Raw genomic sequence first — 21901 nt, 5'->3', positions numbered from 1 at the left:
GAGATAGCTCAGAAGTTGATAGTACTGACTGCTCTTCCAGAGATCCTGAGTTCAATTCCTAGCAACCACATGGCCATCCATAATAAGATCTGGTATTCTCTTGAAGGAGCCAGGCATATTTGCAGGTAGAACACTGTACATAATAAATAAATAAATCTTTAAAAAATACTATAATTCAAAAGTTATGTGAATGTATTGAATATTTACCTTTATAAATGCTGTTTAATTTATAGTAACTTTCCTATATTCTACAACAAAGAGTGAAATATTTATAAATCACACATTTCTCCTGCATAAATTTTTCACTTCTAATATTTGATTTAATAAAATCTATAATAATTTAGTTATTTTACTTTAAAACCTAATTATTGAAAGAGTTTCAGTGCGAAAGTCTGATGAATCTTTCGAAATATTTATATTTGCATATTAGATATGTGACCTTTATCCTTTATAGTATAAATATGGTATATATATGCATAACAGTGATTCATGGTTTTATATTGAATATTATGGCCATTTAATGTGATGCTGAATTCAGATCACTCCTGTTTTCTACATTTTGAGATATATATTCTTAGAGATAGAGTCTATAATTTATCAAATCCATGAGGTCTTTGTTGGCTTTTATATTATATTTATCGATGGACTATTAAGTTAGTTTGGAAAGGGTTTCTTCTTTGGATTTTAGAAAAAATTGCATGGTTGGTAACAGTTATTTTCTTTTCTTTATAAAATTATTTTATTCACATTAAAATTGCAAATGATGTCACTTCCCCTGTTCCCCCCTCCGAGTTCATCAACCCTTGCTTTTATTCTCTCTCTGTATGCTTCTATCTGTCTCTGTGTCTCATTCTGTGTGTTTATGTGTGTGTGTGTGTGTGTGTGTGTGTGTGTGTGTGTTTGTGCAGTCTTATAGTCCTGGGCTTCTCAGGTTTAAAATACGAATGCACTGCTCAAGACTGACCAGTCCTGTGAAAGTGTGATACTCTGTGCGATGTAATTATTTAGTTTCAGTAGATGCATAGTATCATTCTTTTCAGTAGGTTATGGCATGTTCTTATACATGCTATTAATTATTTTTAAAAACGAAAGCTAAAATAAATCTGACATAGTATTAAACAATGCTTTTATATTACTATCTAAGCAAAGTTTAGATATCTGATGAATGTACTAATTCATGTATATTAATAAGTAAGAAAGTTAAACTTAACATCTCCTTGAAACATTAGTAAAAGTGTGATATCTTCTCTTTGTATTGTTAACTAGGGACAATGCTATATGCTCTATACCTTACATATAGATAATTATGCAGTATTTCTACAAATGATAGTTACATTTTGGCAATATTTCAGGTGTATAGCAATGCTTCATTTTTGTTTGTTTGTTTTGGGTTTTTCGGGATTTTTGTTGTTGTTGATTTGGTTTTTCAGACAGGCAGAGTTGCTATATGTAGCCCTGGCTGTCCTGGAACTCACTTTGCAGACCAGGCTAGCCTCAAACTCAGGAATCTGCCTGCCTCTGCCTCTCAAGTGCTGGGATGAAAGGCTTGTGCCACCACCGTCCAGCTGCATTACTTCTTTTGAGTTAGATGTTCAACTTAAATGAAATGGAAGTAAATGAGTTCAGATTTTATGGAGTGTTAAGGATGATAAAAACTTCTGAAGGATTATTTTACTTGGGTGATTTCGCAAGCTCAATTGTTCAATGCTTGTCATTTATAATGCTCTTACTGCTTAATTTCATCATTTTATATGACAGAGTCAGCAGACTGCTTCTGAGTAATCAGGCGAGGCAGCATGACAGTCACAGTGAGAACACTCAGGACACCAGAGATATCTATCATGTCATGTGAGAAACAAAAGTGGCTTTGTAAAAATGTATCTATCATTTGAAATCAGCTTAAAGCATCATATTGTAGAATTATTAAAGGATACTGGAGCACAGAGTTGAGTACTTGAGGCCCTCAAAGTGTAGGTGCAACATAGCACAATTTTTTCTGCGTTTATTTTGAAACTGAAAGAAACATGGATAATTATGTCGACAAGAAACTTAAGAATAATATTCATAGTTAAAGATCGATCTGATAACACAGTATTGAGATAAATAAATCATACCTTTCTCCTCTTGATGTTTGTACTATGGGAATTGTCTGCAAGTCTTCTATCAAAACTAACAGCTATATGCCCTGCAGCTGCTCTTCACCCTCATTAACTCCAAATGTCAGAGAAGCCTCAATTTTCTGCTCTTCTATTCTGATTTCTGCTCCTCCTAAAGCTCTAGTCTGTATTAAATCTGTCTTAAAACTTAGTTCTTTCATCAATCCATAGCCTCTGCTTTAATGACCATTGTGATCTTCCTTCTCGTACAAAGGTCATTTTGTTGTGAGACATCTTTTTGTTGTTTACTTAAAATTGCAAGCATAATTTATATACCTGCCAAGGCTTTAATGGCACTGACTCTGAATTGTACCTCTTAGAGGCTTATGTGAACACATCTCTGTATCTAGTGTGTCCTTATAAAATGAATCAGAAGAATTAAATGCTCTAAGATCAAGAATTGACAAATGGGACCTCATAAAGTTACAAAGCTTCTGTAAGGCAAAAGACACTGTCAATGGGACAAAACAGCAACCAAAAAATTGGGAAAAGATCTTTACCAGTCTATATCTGATAGAAACCTAATATCCAATGTATAAAAGGACTCAAGAAGTTAGACTCCAGAGAAACAAATAACCCTATTAAACAATGAGGTACAGGGCTAAAAAAAAAAATTCTCAAGTGATGAATACCGAATGCCTGAGAAGCACCTAAAGAAATGTTCAACATCCTTAATCATCAGGGAAATGCAAATCAAAACAACCCTGAGATTCTACCTCACACCAGTCAGAATGGCTAGGATCAAAAACTCAGGTGACAGCAGATGCTGGAGAGGTTGTGGAGAAAGAGGAACACTCCTTCATTGCTTGTGGGATTGCAAGCTGGTACAACCACTCTGGAAATCAGCTTGGTGGTTCCTCTGGTAATTGGACATAGTACTACCAGAGGACCCAGCTATACCACTCCTGGGCATATACCCAGAAGATGCTCCAACATATAATAAGGACACATGCTCTGGAAACTGGAAAAAACCCAGATGTTCCTCAACAGTGGAAAGGATAGAGAAATTGTGGTACATCTACACAATGGAGTACTACTCAGCTATTAAAAACAATGAATTTATGAAATTCTTAGGGAAATGGATGGACCTTGAGAATACCATCCTGAATGAGTTAACCCTATCACAAAAGAATACAGATGGTATGCATTCTCTGATAAGTAGTTATTAGCCCAGAAGTTCGGAATACAAGAAGAACAATCCATAAACCACAAGAAACTCAAGAAGAAGGAAGACCAAAATGTGGACACTTCATTTCTTCTTAAAAGGGGGAATAAAATACCCATGGAAGGAGTTGCAGAGACAAACTATGGAGCAGAGACTAAAGGAAGAACAATTCAGCCTGATATTGCTGTCTCCCAAGAGGCTCCGACAGTACCCCATTAACACAGAAGTAGAGGCTCATAGCCATCCATTGAACTGAGTACAGGGTCCCCAAATGAAGGAGCTAGAGAAGGGACTGAAGGAGCTGAAGGGTTTGCAGCCCCTTAGGACAAACAACAATATGAACTAACTAGTACCCTCAGAGCTCCCAGGGACTAAACCACCAACCAAGGAGTACACATGGTGGGACTGATTGCCCCGGCAGCATGTGTATTGTAGAGAATGGATAAGTCGGTCATCAATGGGAGGAGAGGCCCTTGGCCCTGTGAAGGTTCTGTGCCCCAGTGTAGGGGAATACCAGGGCCAGAAAGTGGGAGATTGTGGGGTGGCGAGCAGGGGGAGGGGGGAGGTGGGAGGGAACAGGGGTTTGTTCTTGTTGTTGTTTTTTGTGATTTTTTTGGGTTTTTTTTTGGAAACTGGGAAATATGACATGTAAATAAAAAAATACCTAATAAAAGAAAAAAAAGAAAAAAGAATTATCTTTGAAATTTTGCATATGTAATGCACATACATGCACATGTTGCATACTTATTGGGTAATATGTAGCACATACAAGAATGTCAAATGAGTAAATAGAGGCACAAGTGTACACACACATGCCCACATACACACTAAAATATTCATAAATTACGACAGGGTGAAGAATGAGTATATTTAAAGGTTCAGACGATGTGTTTTTCAGTCATTTATTCTCAGTTGTGACACAAATTATTTTTGAAGGTTTCTATTATAGTCTTGTCAACAATATAATTGCAGAAAAATGAGTGTACATTTTAGAATTACTTAGTCAAGCCAGCATTAAGAATTTCCTGAGAAGTTTTCTCAAACTACAGAGTACACAGTAAGAAAGATCGTTGTTATGACAACCTGAATCAGAGTATCCTATTGTTTAGTCTACTCATGGTGACAGTGCAAAGCAGTACCTATGTATGATTACTGATTCCAAATAAAATAATCACAGGCATCTGACCATGGTCATCTTTCCTATGACATAGTGTTCATTTTAAAATATCTTTTAAATATATCCTTGGGTATTTATCCAAAGAGAGATATCATTTCTCTTTAATAATTTATTTTATAAACTATCTAAATATTTGTTCAAACAACCTAGGATTAAAACATTATTTTATACAATTTCAAATAGAATATGTTACACTAAGAAGAATTCCATCTATATGGTTATTTTCATCAAGATCTACATTTGAAGTAATATGTTTCTATTTCTGGCTCACACTTTAAAATTTGTTTTAAATACAATTTTTACATTCTCCAACCCAAATGATAATATTAAATATTTTTCTAATTGTGGTTTCAGGTTGTATTCAGTTGGGGGTCGAGATGGAAGTTCTTGTTTGAGTTCAATGGAATACTATGATCCTCATACCAATAAGTGGAGCATGTGCGCACCGATGTGTAAGAGGAGAGGGGGTGTTGGTGTGGCCACATGTGATGGTTTCCTTTACGCAGTGGGTGGCCATGATGCTCCTGCTTCAAACCATTGTTCCAGGCTCCTGGACTATGTGGAGAGGTAAGCCACAAGACCACTAAGAAGGCACTTTATGCTTCAAAAAAAGTAAATAGAGCTCCTGGAACTATTTTTATAATTGATTCCTTTCCTTCCCATTTCCCTTCCTGTCAGCCTCCCTGCCATTTTCCCATTAGTCTTCATTCCGCTTCATCTTCTTCTCTAGTGTATGAACTTTTTTTCCCATTTCACTTTTCCATTGTGTCTCTTCTTTTCCATTAGCTTAACAACCTCAACAATATTTTTTTAACCCTCAACATTTTTTTTCCATATGATACTTAAATACCATGCACATTTCTATTGAGGCATTCTCAGAATGATGGCTGATACAAAGATTGGCCATTTCTTAGACAGTAAAGTTTGAAACTCTTTTTAGAAATTGCTTCTTTATCCATTTGCCTTTGTATTAATTGTTACAAACAGCTTCAAACTCTCAAAGATGGGTCATGAACTTCTTTCTTTTGTAACATCATTTGGAAGCAACATTGAATATATACTTTCTAAAACTCTAGTAAATACAGGAAATATAACTGGTCTTTTAATTCAGGGAAAATCTGTACCAGATAACCCAAGGGTCAAGTGAATCAGTGAACCTTGACTTCAGGTTTAGTCTGATAACAGTGGCACATATTGCTTGCTTATATTACATAGAACTATTGGATTGTATGGAAAAATGCTGGTTAATACTTAGTAACGCTTGCAAGTTTTCTAATTTCATACACATGTATCTTCATCTACACAGAAGTGAACATAAGCAATATTGAAATAATGTGTTTTTTTTAGCTGGGATAAGCAATTATATTTTAACTCCCAAATCTCAGTGGTAATAACCATGATATTATATGTATATTTTGTACATGGCCATAGTATTTACACTCTGGTACTATGACGGGCATGGCTAAGCTAAAACATCTAACTTATATAAGAACAGAAAGGCAAAGTAAGTGATTGTTCACTCATTTAAAGACCTATCTGTTGGCAAAAGAACCCTGTTCACATCCTGTTTCAGTGACAAATTGGCTAAACAGCCACAGTAAATTAGGAGCACAGTATCTTAGGGAAAAAAGAGACTCTATTCATAGTACTGAAGGTATGACAAAATTCCTTTCAACATAAAGAAGCCTCATACTTTCTTCATAATTATACTTGGACATAAGACAGTGTGTATTTCACTGAAATGTTCAGAAACTAAATGATGTAATCATTTTTAAACATTGAAACAATTATTTGTTTGAAATTATTAGGGATCTCAGAAGACAGCTATTTTCATCTAGTAAATACTTAGAAAATTGGAAGGATTGCTCTATGGTGAGGCTGTAACTTTTACATTGCAAACTTTAGGAGATGCTGCTACTGAAGTAATATTTCCTCAAAGAATTCTATCTGAATTTCTTCTGTAATATATTTAAATGTTATTTATTCACACAAGCATAAATGATTCAGTCTCAGAATACATTTACAATGCAAAATTAGATTTAAATACTCTGCTATTTTAAGTTATAGACATTGTGTGGCTGCATAGCTTAATTAATGCAGAACACACGAATTAGCATGAAACTTGGATAAATTCACACTGCCTACTAGAGTCAAAGTGCTTTTGCACATTGGAAAACATAATCTTATATTGATGATTTCTTATGTAAGTAATCAATAAATCAAGATGTGTAATGGTCTCTCTGAGAAACTATTTTCTGCACATAATGTAAATAGTGCTTTTAATATAGTATCATACACAGTAGTAGAATAATATGCTTTATATATGTATATCACTATTATTTTAAAATGATATCCTATGGACATTACATGCATTATGCAATGATGGTGTTAAACACATTAGAGCAGGCACAAATGCAAAGAATGGAGAGAAAGAATTAAGAACTGGGTGTGCACTAGATGAATGTTTGTTTTATAACAAAACTTCACCTAAGTGATCTTTTTTAAAAAAAAAATTCTTTAAACAGATTTTTAAAGTCCATTTGTTATTCTCCTCCTGGTCTGCCTAAGACTGTTCCTCATCCCATACCACCTCCCATGTTTCCGAGAGGATGTTCCCACCAGCACAACTCACCCTTCACCCCCACCCCACCAGACCTTCCCACTCCTGGGGTCTCAAGTCCATCAAGGATTAGGTGAATCTTGTCTCACTGAGGTGAGACCAGGCAATCCTTTGCTGTATATGTGTGTGGAGGGAAGAGGGGGTTCATATCAACTGGTATATGCTTCCTGATAGGTGGCTAAGTGTTTGAAAGATCCCAGTGTTGCAGGTTAGCTGAGACTACTGGTTTTCCTATAGGGTCACCCTCCTCCTCAGTTTCTTTATGCTTTTCCCTAATTCCACTGCAGAGTCCCCATCTTCTGTCCATTGGTTGGGTGTAAATATCTTCATCTGACTATTTCAGCTGCTTGTTGGGCCTCTCAGAGGGTACGCATGTTAGTCCATATCATAGCATCAGTATTACTGTCAGACCTTGGAGCCTCCTCTTGAGCTACATCCCAATTTGGGCCAGTCACTGGACCTCCTTTCCCTCGGTCTCTTCTCTGATTTTGATCCTGTAGTTCTTTTTCGACAGGGAAAATCCCAGCTCATAGTTTTTGACTCTGGGATGGCAGCGCCATCCCTCCACTTGATGCCCTGTTTTTCAACTGTAGATGAACTCAACAAATTCTCTCTCCCCACTATAGGGCATTTTATCTAAGGTCTACACTTTGAGTCTTGAGAGCCTCTCACCTCCCAGGTCTCTGCTGCATTCTAGAGGTTCTGGCCACCTTCTACCTCCCAAGGTTGTCTGTTTCTCTTTCTGCTGATTCTCAGGGATTCAGTCTTATTCCCCCTCTGTCTCCCCAAAACCTGATCATGTTCTCTTTCCCCCCTCCTATCCCCTTGTCCCCTCTCCCACCCGGGTCCCCATCTGTACCCGATAATCGCTTTCTTCTCACTCCCAAAAATTGTTTTGAAATATGAGTCAAAGACTACCTGATTTTTAGACGATAATAGTTTTATATTTAAAACTAATTTCCTTTAACTATATTTTAATGCAAACTGTATCCTTAATGCATGGGAATGACAATGAAGCTTGAAGATTTAGTGCTGCCTCAAAAATGTAGCGTGAATTTTCAAAAGGAAACGAACTCATATTGTTTGACTGTTCGTGCCTTTAGCGGGTTTTCATTTTACAGCCAATTTTATCCACTATGTACAGCTGCTTCTCTTGCCTGAGGGCTCTAAAGTTTAATAGAGACTCTGCTACAGAGCTCACACTCTGACTAGGAAGACCAAGGAAACATGCAGCTGAGGTAGACAGACCAAAGGCAAAAGCAAACCTTTGCCACTCTTTATTCCTCTTTTCTTGTTTATTGTTTTAATAAACTGGTGAGCACAGTTTTAAAATACCTAAAATCAGCTTTTTAAAAACGGTTACATTTTTAATACTGTTATATAACAAATGGTTACACTATAATAAATACTGTTCTATAGAAAGTAAATAGTTACAATAATTTTTATACATTTGAAACCATTTATGAAAAACAAAATAAAAGAGAATCCACTTTGAAAATAACTTCTCATGCCTCCAGGCAAATATGGAACTATGAACAGTTCTGAAAATAGAGAAATCCTTGCAGAATCTTGAATGTGAGAGGATGTCTTATGCATCTGGATGTGTGGTCCCTTCCTATGTATCTATGATGGAGGCCGCATGTCACAAGTTGACAGAAACTAATGGTCTAGTGTACATTTATTTTAATTGTAATATATTCAATTAAATGTAATTAGCATTTGAGAAATTGAGAAATCGCATATATCTATATCTATATATCTATCTATATCTATATCTATATATCAAAACACTCATACCTCATACAGAGAATGATGTTCAAGAAGACAATTTCTTTGAAAATTGTATTACTAGCAGTGATGGATAAGGGTCGAATTCTATGCCCTTCCTTGTCATCACTTGTCTTCTTGACCACAGATCGCCTGAAGAAGATTTAACATTTCCTACACTGTAAATAAATAATTCAAAAATGGTCTAAAATCTTTAGGAAATACTAAAGAAGCTGAAGTTGTTAGAAGAATTCATAGCAAACATATTTGATGCCACTTTAAAGAACTTTCCCAATAGGATTTTGAGCTGAAAGACAGTCATAAAAATATAGCTTACATTTAACTTATAAACTCTCATTACCTGTCTCTATTTTTTTTAAGTCATTTATTTGAAATATCTATCCAGTTACCTAAATGAATATTCCACCTTCTGGAATGTACTATCTGCATGTGGGTAGTGCTCTTTATACTTCCTTTATAGAGTTCATTTCCCATTATTGGATGTTTGGAATGCTAGACTGTAACTGAATAAAGAGCATATTTGTAATTATATTGTGGGTCTTTGTGCTTGTCATTGTTTGTGATGCTTTGTATTAACTAATTTCAGCCTGTCAATCAAATTCCTATGGGTTTAGCAGCCTAGGAAAATTATTAAATTTTTTCAGGCATGAAGTCAGTAACTGATAAAAGAAAAAGCTCCAACTTTAGCAATCCAAAGCATGTAACATTTAGGGCGAAAAGAATATCCTTTATAATATCCCCACATATTAAAATAAACCCCATAGATTATTGACAACTTTATTTTAATATTCTGATGAAAAGTTAGTTTCTTTGTTTATTTCAGGAATCTGTTGATTAAATTTTCAAATAAGTCATGGAAGACTTCATATTTCTTTTTTAAAAGAAAGCATTTTCTTTAGTCATACTTTATATTTTTTTCCTTTTTCGGCTTACTAAATTTTAGCTTGAAATCTCAGTTAGAAATTTTAAATTAAATGCAAAGAAATGATTTAATGATTCATTTTTAACTGAAATAACAAACATCCCATATGGTAATACACAAATGTAAACCATCCTAAACATTATAAACAAATAGGAGAACATCCTAAATTCACATATGCAACATTTTGTACTGAGATGTTTTTGAAAATGAAGTACTTGTAGTCACCATTATTTAAATAACCAGGCTCATCTGACCCCAAAGTCTTCATCTACCATTTTATACATCATAGCCAAGTTTTAGAGTTATTATAATAGCAACCATTTTATTTACTTTATAATAGATTCACAAGTTTTGATTTTCTTTTCAGAACAATATTTTATGTATGTATCCCAAGGTGGTCTTGAATTCAGTATATAGATGAAGTATCCTTTGACTCCCGATCTTCTTGCCCCCTCTCCTCAAATGTTCAGATAACAAGTATGTGCCACTGCATCAAGTTGAATTTCAAAACAAAATATATATATATATATATATATACCTTTTCTGGGAAGTTTAGAGTAAATTTGTATTACCGTTTCAATGAAGGTTTCATCTACTAAGTGTTCAAATCCAGATCCTCCCAGCCTTCAAGCCATTCATTCACTTACAAAAAGACTCTGCTTTAATCTAGTTCAAAACCTTCAATTTCTGTGGGAAATAGTAACTTTGTATCTGTTTATCTACAAAATGAAGTCATGACATTCATTTTTATCGAGTGGATCTTTATCGATTTAAGTTTCTAGGCATGTCTTTCAAGTCACTTAGATTTCAGAATGACCAATATCATTGATATTAGTTTTAGAACATCTGTCTGTCAAAACTATTGGACTTGACAGCAAAACTTCTAAGTTTTAATGTTCATATCTTACTGTTCAAAATTACCATTAATTTAAAAAGTTGAATATGATTACAACTTGTATTTCATTGTCCTTGAATTTTAGATACGATCCAAAAACAGACACGTGGACCATGGTGGCTCCTTTGAGTATGCCTAGAGATGCTGTTGGTGTCTGTCTCCTTGGTGACAGACTGTATGCTGTTGGTGGCTATGATGGGCAGACATACCTCAACACCATGGAGTGCTATGATCCACAAGCGAATGAGTGGACACAGGTGAGTTTGATATGGAAATCAGTAACTGAAAGTAAAACCGAGATTATTTGGGTTACATCTTGTTGAAAGATAGTTTATGGTAATTTCGATTTACCCTGTTGAACCACTCTATACCAAAGTGACTGGCTTTAGTCATAAGTAATAGGTCCTGGAGAGAGGAGGGCATTTGAAAAAAAATAATTTGTCCTGTATATCATTTTCTTCTATATGTAATACAAAATAAACTGATATAAATAAAATATTTCAATATTTCAAGAACACCTTATTATTAGTCACTCCAAAGATCACCAAATTGTTTGGCAAGTTCTAAAGTAAAAACCGAGACTATATTTGTACACAAATCCATAAGAGAATATTTGATTTTAAAATTTTTCGTAGCAAAACCATGGAGGTTTCAGAATGTGCCAGTCATTTCTGCCTATGCAGCACTACTCTAAGTTGAGACTGTGCACTCGGTAAAACTGTAAGAAGCAGTAAGTTAGAAAGGTTCTATTGCCCTGAATGATGAAAATAAATGATTGGCTCATCTTGAGTGAAAATTATCTTTTGAGTACACACTGTAATTAGGATCAGAATAGAATGCAGTAGGTCCCATTCTACATGAAAACTCCAAAATATATGAGTTGGGGAGAAAGCAAGATAATTACATGGAAATCAATTGAAAGTAGAAATCACCTTGGACCTGGTAACTGCCGTGGTCTTGTTTACAATAAAGGGAGTAGCAACATTCTTAGATATGTTCCTTTGATTCAATTGTTGTGTCCTTTCTTTTTATTTTTCTACCTTTTGGCTTATCCTGAAAGCTAATGGTAAGATATTTTTTAATAAATAATGTTTCTATTGATGAGTGCAGTAAAATTCAAAATCTTTATTTCCTTGAAAATACAGTAGATGCAATTTATGTGACTTAATATGCTTAATGTTCTGATTTGGGTCATAAAATGGAGAAAATTGTGACTGGGGAATATTAATAAGTTTATATTAATAATAGCTACATATAGGTACATGTAGGCATTGCAAATGATCCATCTTTAATAATGACTCTGTCTCAAGAGCATCACTCATATGGATTTATATCTAAGTGCAATTGTCAGGCCAAAATATTTGCGTTGTGAATATTTCTGTCCAGAAAAAAAATCCCTCTAGAATTCAATAAAATACATACATTTGGTGAATTATGAAAAGAAAAACACTAGGGAGAAAGAGCACTATTAGAACTAAGTTCTTCAACTTTTTACTGTTTACTTCAATTGCAAGAGAGTTCTTTACCCAAAGGGCATCAGGTACAAAGGAAAACATGATGAATTTTTAAAATATTATTTCATGAAAATGCTGCAGGATATAGTTGGATGTTTCACATTACTAAATCCCTAGTGTTTCCACAGGAGATGTTGTGTAAATTAAGTACTGTTTATTTGTTTGAGAAAAGACCCTCTTCAGTGCTGTGAATTTTAGACATAGTACTAATACAAATCAACCTAAAAGAAATGGAATTGAGAGACACACAAATGATGTAATGTGATATTTTAATTAAATGTTTATCATAAAATATCATTGTGCTCATGATTCCACTAAAATTGAAATCAAAATAATGTGTGTAGTAATTAGGAAAAAACCAACTATTTTCCATCATCTTTTAAAGAAATTTTATTCTCTAGTTCATATAGAATTTTATAAACAGAAGATTTGTTTTTTATGATTTTGCTTTAGTATATTAAACATAAATTTTAAAAAGTACTATTTTTAAATATTTGCTTTCATATCTGGTAAAATAGTGACACATTTTTTTTAAAATAAGTACTAAATTAAGTATTTTACTTTCATATCTTTTCATCTCTTAGACTTTTAAGGCTACTGAGGGACTATTAACACATATCTCCTAGACACATAAACATAAACATTATATATGTATATAATATATTTGCATTATATATATATATATACATATACATGTATATATAATATACACCTATATAATGTTTTGGAAAATGTTCATTATTGTAAAATAACTTTGTTCAGTATGTTCATGCTTAGATTTTTTTCAAAACCTATTTTAATGAGGGTTCTCTAATACTCCAAACCCCCTCTTTTCTAGCACACCATTCAAAGGAGGAAAGATGATAAATGGGACAACGGAATGTAGACCTGTTTAGAACTATTTCATTTTTTAAAAAATTAGATATTTCATTCATTTACATTTCTATTGTTATCCCCTTTTCCAGTTTTCCCCACAGAAATCCATTATCCATTCCTCCTCCTCCTGCTTCTATGAAGGTGTGCCCCCACCCACCCACCCACTCCAGCCTCCCTGCCCTCACATTAGTTCTTTGGGGCAATTCCAATCTTCATCATTAAGACACCAGCAGTCCAGTTCAGTAGTGTCAAAATACCAAGAGTCTAGTTCAAAGAGTGTCATGAAACAGGAATCAGCAGGGACGGCACAATTCTGCAGAAACTGCCAGGCCTCTGCCTAACGTGCAGGAGCCAGCTGCGTCAACCAGAACCAACCAAAAAGCCAAGAACAGTCCTCTACCTCTCTCATTGAAGTGAAGACCAGTGAGGCCAGAGACCAATAACACATTGCACTGTGAGCTATGCAAGTGCCCGTTCACTGACTGTTGGGTTCTACTTATCCAAACATCACATATCTCCTCACGGGTCAGCTACAGCAGAACATCACATGATGCAACCAAAAATTTCTACTTCAAGTAAGGCTGGTAATTATTACCCCATTTACACACTAAATCTTTTGGCTTGCCCCCGCGAAGGGCTAATAAAAGAGCAAAAAAAAAAAACTCTGAAAATATCCAAGAATATATATATGTTTAAAAACATTGTTGGTTAGACAAAATTATAATACTAAAACCGTTTTCATAATTGTTCATTTATTTTATGAGAAAGTTATACAAATATATGCACATATATGTATTAAGGATTCTTTCTCTGTCATATGGCATTGAGTTCAATCCTTCCACTGGATAGAGAAAATTTTCAGAAATTTTCCATATTTCTCTTACCTAGGTAAAATTGCATTGGCTTTTGTACTTCCAGGAGACTCTCTCACTGCCTCTGTGCTGTGTACATTCGCAATCCTCAGAAATTCAGAGATGATGTTTATGCTATAGGATATATGTAAATGTTTGTCACATAAATTAATTGAAGACTATCATTATTCTCTTTTTCCTGAATTAAATATATTTGTAACTAGTTCATGTACAGAAAGTTGTTAAAGAGTAACAAGAAAAGCTGATACCATACCTACACTCTCAGTTGGGTATACTAAGTGATTCTGTAACCAAAATTTTCAGGTTACCATTCTAAACTTGGTAATTCCTGTAACAAGGAGAACTATTTTAAACTATATTTGATAAATTGGTTTAAATAAAATATTTTTTATGTGTTTAATGATTTTGTATCATTAAAACATTTTTTAAAATGCAGTTTAAAAACATTGAAACAAAACATTAAAGACATTAAAAACATTTAAAAAACATTTAAACAAAATAATTTTTAAATATGCATTGTTTAGAAAAGAATGATCAAATATTTGATAAAGGAAATTCATCACTGATGTATATCCTTTATGAAATACGTGGAAAATGCTTCCTCTATAAATGAAGTGTTAAATGTAGCCCAAAATAGAGGTAGTGAATTAGACAGGTAAATGTCTGGGAATGATTTGGCTTTTAAATTAGCATCTGTAAGAGCCAGAGAAATATCTCATGACAAATTTCACTAAACATTTGAAATGTAAATAAAGAAAATATCCAAGAAAAGAAAAATAAAGAAGTAAAATTGAAAACATTAGGTCTTGGGAGATAAATATTGCATATGATCAGAAAAAATACTAACGATCCCTGACTTTAAGAGGATTCATAATGAAGGATTTTAATCAATAACAATGAATAAGAATTGTATCTAAATTATTAGATTAGATCAGATTAAAAATGATTAGGAGAATGCAAGTTTGGAGAGAAACAAAACATTATTATGGAAGACAGATTCATAACTCAAAGGAGAAAACAGGAAGGATGAAGGAACTAAACTGGCTTGAGATATTTAGGCATTGTGATGATTATTCTAGAAGACCATGGGTCCTCTAAGTTTCTTGAAGAACTGAATAGAGTTTTTTCTTTCATCAGTTTAATGTCTTTATAACAGACCCTCTCCTAGTACCACTCCCTTACACAGTCCCTCCCTTTATCCACCCTCTTTCTTCTTCTCTGCAAAGGGGAATTTATCCACCCCCTGGATATCAACTCACCCTAGAAAATCAAGTCACTGCAGGAATAGAGGCATCCTCTCTCTCTGATGGCTGACAAGGCAGCCTAGTTAGGGGAACAGGATCCACAGGCAGGCAACAGTCAGGAACAACCTTTTCTACAATTGTTGTTGGACCCACATAAAGACCAAGCTGCTTATGTGCCACATATATATACATAGGGAGCCTAGGAAGAGCCCATAGTAGGCACTTTGGTTGGTGTTTCAGTCATTGTGAGGCCCCAAGGGTCCAGGTTAGTTGTCTCTGCTGGTCTTCTTATGTAGTCCCTATCTGTTTAGAGTCCCTCAATAATTCACCAGCTCTTCCACAAGACTTCCCCCAGCTCTACATAATGTTTAGCTGTAGGTCTCTGCATTTGTTTCTATTTTTTATTTTTTTATTATTTTTAATGTGTAATTGGATAATTTTTATTTGTTAAATAGTATTTTATAAATATAGTTTGAATTAACAAAACATTAGTGTATATATATTCATAAAACTTACTAGATAGATCAACATCTTTAATACCAGGGGTCAGGAGGCAGGAACAGATAGACATTTGTGATCCTGAGACACCCTAGCCTACATATCAAGTTCCAGGTCATCTAGGCCTACATAGTGAGATCCTGTCTCAAAACTGAGAAAGTAAATACATAAATATAAATATATTACCAATGATGCTGATTGCTTCTATCCCGTCTATGGATTCTTATCTTCTATACAGTTTACTGACTGAAATACTGATAATAGAACATATTTCTGTTTCAAAGCCTGACAATCTTTAACATTAAATGATATTACTTCAGTGATACTCTGCACAGGAATTTGAGATAAAATACTGAGAAAACAGTATTTACTATTTTTTTTTTCTGATTATAATTCTGACTTGGGCAACAGTGATAATAGCAAACCCCTTAGAAATTTTTTTTTTTTATTTTATAAATTTTTTTTTACACTCCATATTCCATTCCCCATGCCAATCTACCCTGCTCCACATCCCATACCTCCTCCCTATTTCCCACACAACTGTCTCCATGTGGATGCCCAGACTCCCTACCCCACCTGACCTCTAAACTCCCTGGGGCCTCCAAGTATCTTGAGGGTTAGATGCATCATCTCTGAATCAACACAGACCCAGCAGTCTTTTACTATATGTGTTTGGGATCCTCAGATCAGCTGTCCTATACTGTCTGTTTAGTGGTCCACTGTTTGAGAGATCTCATGGGTCCAGATTTATTGAGATCCTCCTACAGGATTGCCCTTCTCCTCAACTTCTTTCAGCCTTCACTAATTCAACAACAAAAATTGGAAAGAACCTTGAACTCATTGACACAGGGAGAAATTTCCTAAACAGAACTCTAATGGCTCATGCTCTAAGATCAAGAATTGATAAATGGGACCTCTTGAAACTGGAAAGTTCTGTGAGGCAAAGGACATAGTCAATAAGACAAATCAGCACCCTACAGATTGGGAAAAATCTTCACTAACCCCACATCTGATAGAGGACTAACATCTAAAATATATAAAGAACTCAAGAAGTTAATCACCTGAAAATCAAACAACCCAATCAAAAATTGGGGTATAGAAATAAACTAAGAATTCACAATTGAAGAATCTCGAATGGCTGAGAAGCACCTAAAGAAATGTTCAAAGTCCTTAGTGATCAGAGAAATGCAAATACTGAAATTCTACCTTGCACCAATCATAATGTTTAAGATCAAAACCTCAGGTGACAACACATGTTAGAAGAGGATATGGAGAAAGAGGAATAGTCCTCCATGCTGATGAATCGCAAATGGTACAACCACTCTGAAAATAAATCTGGAGGTTCCTCAGAATTGGAAAGAGATCATCTGAAGACTCAGCAGTAACACTCTTGGGAATATTCTCAAAAATTACCCAATCATGCCGCAGGGGCATGTGTTCCACTATGTGCATCTGTTTCTAATCACTGCTGGGTAGAGCCTCTCAGAGAACAGTTATGTTTCTGTGTGCAAGGATAACAGAGTATTATTAATAGTGTCAGAGTTTGGTTCTTGCCTGGTGGAATGAGTCTTAAGTTGGGCCAATCATTGGCTGGCCATTCCCTCACTCTAGGCTCCATCTTTATCCCTGTACACCTTATAGGCAGGAAACATTTTGGGTCAAAGGTTTTGTGGGTGTGTTGATGTCCTTATTCCTCCAATGAGAGCCCTGTCTAACTACAGGAGGTGGCTACAACATGCTTTATATCTCTCACAGATAGGAGTCTCAGCTAGAGTGAACCCCATAGATTCCCTGGATCCTCCCTGTCCTGAATTTCTGGCATATCCTAGAGCTCCCACCCCAGTTCTCCTCCTGACATATGATCCTCCTGACTCCTGACCCCTGACTTATTCTCTTTCCAATTCCTCTCCCATCCAGTTCTCTCCCTTTATCTACTCCCAATGTCTATTTTATTTCTCCTGAGTATGATTCAGGAATTAATTCACAGAAAAAAAAGTAAACAAAAAGAAAACAAACAAACCAAAGAAACCACCAGGGAACTCACATATTGATTATAAAAGAGGAAGCATATTGCCCCTATAAAATACTGAAATCAATATAGGTAAACATAAATACATACAGATAATAAGAAAAGTTACTCAAACTATTGTCTATTGCATGACATTTCACATGCTAAATATGTGTCAGAGAGCATTAGGGAGGCTTTTTAAAAATATATGTTCAACTGTTCAGCTTTTCTCATTCAGTTTCTTCCTTTTCATTTCTTTTGAACCATCATCAACAGGTTCTTTCTTTTGGAAGTTCATGTACAATGAGTGGAAAAATGTCTTCTACAACAATGATGTTAGATAACACACTTGAAAATATTTAAATGATGAAAAACTGTAAACACTTTCACTTGCCCTTTCTCATATGAGACTTGCAGCTATCCTTGAGACTCTACTGACTTATTTGTCATATGGATAATATGAAGACGACCATACATAGTGTAATATGAAATGTAATATAGTTTGTTAAGTGCTCTTCAGGAGCAAAGTAGATTATTGATGTATATCTTCTTCCTCTTTACATTTTAGACAATCATCCTTTAAGAAAGCTATAGTACATTAAATTTGCTTTTGTGGATAATTTATTAAGTGAAAGGATAAAAGAAATTATATGAGTTTTATGTTTCAATATCCTGTGGAGATGATGAACAGTAATAAATACATTTAAAATAATTAGTAGATAAGTGGTTTCATTTCCATAAAAGCATTTAAATGTTGTTTCTCAGTAAATAACTTTTTTTGTGAATCATATGAAGATATTTGATTGTTAATTATTTTATCTTTAGCATTTTTTTAATTTCTAATTTGAAATGATGTATTATCATTTCCTATATATCTGTTAATTCTAAGAAAACCAAATGCAAAACATAACCCAACTGTAAATCTATAGATTAGAGCAAAAGTACATTTGATTATAGCTATTTTGAAATATTTTTAATGTGTTTAATAATTTATATCTAGATTTCATATAGAAACTCTCCATTCATTAATAAGCAGTGTAGTAATTCTATAATTATGAAGTATTCATGAAAAGACCCTGTGTGTTGTCTGTGCCTAGGATCAGTAAATAATACTTTTAATTACATATGATATCTGTAGAAATAATTTCATAGTTATTATACTATATGACTATTATAATGAAACTTAACAAAAAATCATAGCAAATGTGTCCATGAAAAAAATTGTTGGAAACTTTTCTATTTTAAATTCATTTCACTCAAATTCTACTTCTTTTGTTAGAAATTTTTGAGTGATTGCATGTTTTATAATCTTAATATAAAAGTAATTGCTTTTTATAGAGTAAAATTTACAGTAATTTTATTGCATTGTACTCTCTGTGGTTGTAATGTGATAATATAAGCATATTTATTCATGATTTTCATGTATATTAGTTTAAAATGCACTATAACTTATGTACAGTTCAATGACATTAACCTTTGTCCCCTGTTTCATCTTTTTCAACAGATGGCTTCACTGAATATTGGGAGAGCAGGTGCCTGTGTGGTTGTCATCAAGCAACCTTGACAGATTTATATAATGTTAGGGGGGTTTTCTTTGCTACTGTGGTTGTTTTATATCGTGTGGTAAGAATGAGAAAGAACTTCCTGAAATGAGAACTTCTCAGGAACGGGATTTTTATAGATTTACCTGCTGGTGTCAAAAACAGTAAAAGATCAAACAGAATTATAGAAAAAAGAGAATATCAGACACAACATATGGCCAATAGTTAATTAGTTCAGGAATGGTTATTGATAATGTTTTTCATTTTAGAATACAATAACTAGAGTTACCAAAGGATGGTTTGTCAAAAGGGACACATATTTGTGATATAGATAGTTACTTAATGACTGACTACTCAGTTGTTCTTATAATCTGTGATGATATCCAAGAGGTGGCCAAGAGTAGAAGTTATACTATTTCATCTCACAAAATATGAATGATCTTGTTTTTTTTTTATTGAATGTGATGATATCAAGAAGCAGAATGTTTTGCTGAAACAAATATGCTTCCTTCTCATTTTCCTCAGTTATAAAAACAATGAGAAAGACAGATGACTGCTGTCTCTTGCATTCAGAAAACAAACTGCCCTGCTAATCAAGGCTGCATATTGTATCCAATATGATGATTGGATTCTATTACAACTGTGTCATCATTCTGGAACTGGCAAACAAAAATGACTTTTCATAAAGCTTGCACATCGCTTTGCATTGTCAACACACTGAGCCAAAGAGTCACTACAGCTATGGGCATTTGCCTCATGCAGAGTTCAGTAAAGCATGGATGTTAGTTATTCTGAATGTTAATATACCCACTGCATGCTGAAATCCCTTAGAATTTTGTTTGTTAAAACAAAACTTAGAAATTTGAGGCAAAATTTCCAACTCATTAAATTGGGGTGATTATGGTAATAGCTAGAAGGATGACTGACTACTGATTCTCAGTCCCCACTTTCAAACATCTTACATTGATATGCACATTATTTTAAATGTTTGTAATTGTTCCTAAATATGTTCATTAATATATGTCCATGTAAATTATGAAGATAGTTAATAAATGATACAGCATTTGCTTTTATAAGTGTATCTTCTTTCATTTACTTTTTAGAAAAGGTAACAATATGATGAGGGTATTGACTTGTTTTGTGTGTGTGTGTATGTGTATGTAAGTGTATGTGTGTATACATTGTATGTAAATATGCATTTGTTTGTGTGCATTTCTACATAGGTGTATGTGCATAAAATTTACTAATATATTCTTTTATTTTGTGAGTTCCCTTTTCCCTGTTACTTCCTCTGATACAAGTTCACTGCTTTTTGAATGGTCATCTTGCACTATTTGGCCACTAGTAGTAGAAACCCATCTGATGGCTTAGTGGATAAAGTATTTTCAATGTAAGTATGAGGGTCTCATATCAGATTGCCAGGACCTATTCAAAATCAGATGTGAAATTTTGCATCTGTAATCTTAGGACTTCTACATCCAGGTATGAGACAGAGACAAGAGGATCTTCAGAAACTCCAGAACCAACTACTTAGGTCTCACATAAAGATAAACAGGAAAGGACTTACCTCAGGCAAGGTGTTAGGCAAGAACAAGCACCTGAAGTTATCCTCTGACCATCATATATATGTTAAAACACAAACACACATGGACCTCTGTTTCCACATACATTATAAACACATAAATATACAAAATCCTCACAGTTATGTTACCTAAAATTTCATAGTGTGACTTTTAGAAGGAGTTGATAATCAATGATCAAATAAGGAAGGTTGTTTATACAAGTAAAAAGTAACTTTAAGTTTCACTTATACATGTATATGTATATGTGTATATATATATACACACACATATATACACACATATATATATATATATATATTTCATCCAACAAAATACTGATAAAATGAAAATTGCAACGTAAATGATCTCTTTTCATTCTCCTCACCTTGTACCCCTCTTGACCCTTGCTCTTAAAGCACTGGATCCTGAACATCTTCTGCACCTCTTGACCCTTTCTCTTATAGCACAGAATCTTGAACATCTTCTGTCTCAAGCCATCTATGACAGGCTAAAGCTAGCAGGTGATCTTCCTGAAATTGACCCACGTTTTTGCATGGCCTAGGATGGGTGAACTCTAAGAGGCAAGGTCCCAAGAGACTTCATCTCAGAGATGGCTTGATGCAGCTGATATGCTTTTCCTTCAGTCTTATATAGCCTAAGTTTTCTCGGACATCAGCTCATTCTGTTGAAGAGTATTCCCTGCAGATCTACACAAAGATGAACTTTCAAGAATTAATTTGTTTAGACGAATTAATGATTTTATAGGATTCATGATTTGATTCAAACAATCTTAGGAAGAAAGTTTTAAGAGACGGTTTTAGTTGTTTGCTAGAAGGATGTAATAAAGTTAAAATCAAGAATAGAATGTGCCCACTCCTCCTAATAGTAAGTAATGGCTGCATAAAAATAAATGCAATGAGCTTTCATAATTACACTAAATGGAGAAATAGGTTTGGTACAAACTTTTGATCAAGGAAAAACATTCATTTTAGATTAGGTCAAAGAATGAAGCCACAAGTGTGCAGTATGATAAGACAAGGCTGTACAAAAGTATTGTTTTGAA

General features: G+C 34.2%; 1 protein-coding gene across 1 annotated transcript in view; it reads left to right on the top strand.

The window, feature by feature from the left end:
- Klhl1 (kelch like family member 1) overlaps positions 1 to 20352 on the top strand; it is a 375629-nt gene extending 355277 nt beyond the window's left edge. Inside the window, exons 9-11 of the mRNA XM_031361505.1 lie at positions 4853 to 5065; positions 10809 to 10980; positions 19240 to 20352. Coding sequence (XP_031217365.1) covers positions 4853 to 5065; positions 10809 to 10980; positions 19240 to 19299 — 445 coding nt within the window. The 3' untranslated portion in view covers positions 19300 to 20352. The remainder of the gene's footprint in view (positions 1 to 4852; positions 5066 to 10808; positions 10981 to 19239) is intronic.
- Positions 20353 to 21901: the final 1549 nt, after the last annotated feature.

The sequence above is a fragment of the Mastomys coucha genome, unplaced genomic scaffold (assembly GCF_008632895.1).
Source record: "Mastomys coucha isolate ucsf_1 unplaced genomic scaffold, UCSF_Mcou_1 pScaffold9, whole genome shotgun sequence".
Taxonomy (NCBI): Eukaryota; Metazoa; Chordata; class Mammalia; order Rodentia; family Muridae; genus Mastomys; species Mastomys coucha.
This window is presented reverse-complemented; position numbering and strand designations above follow the sequence as displayed.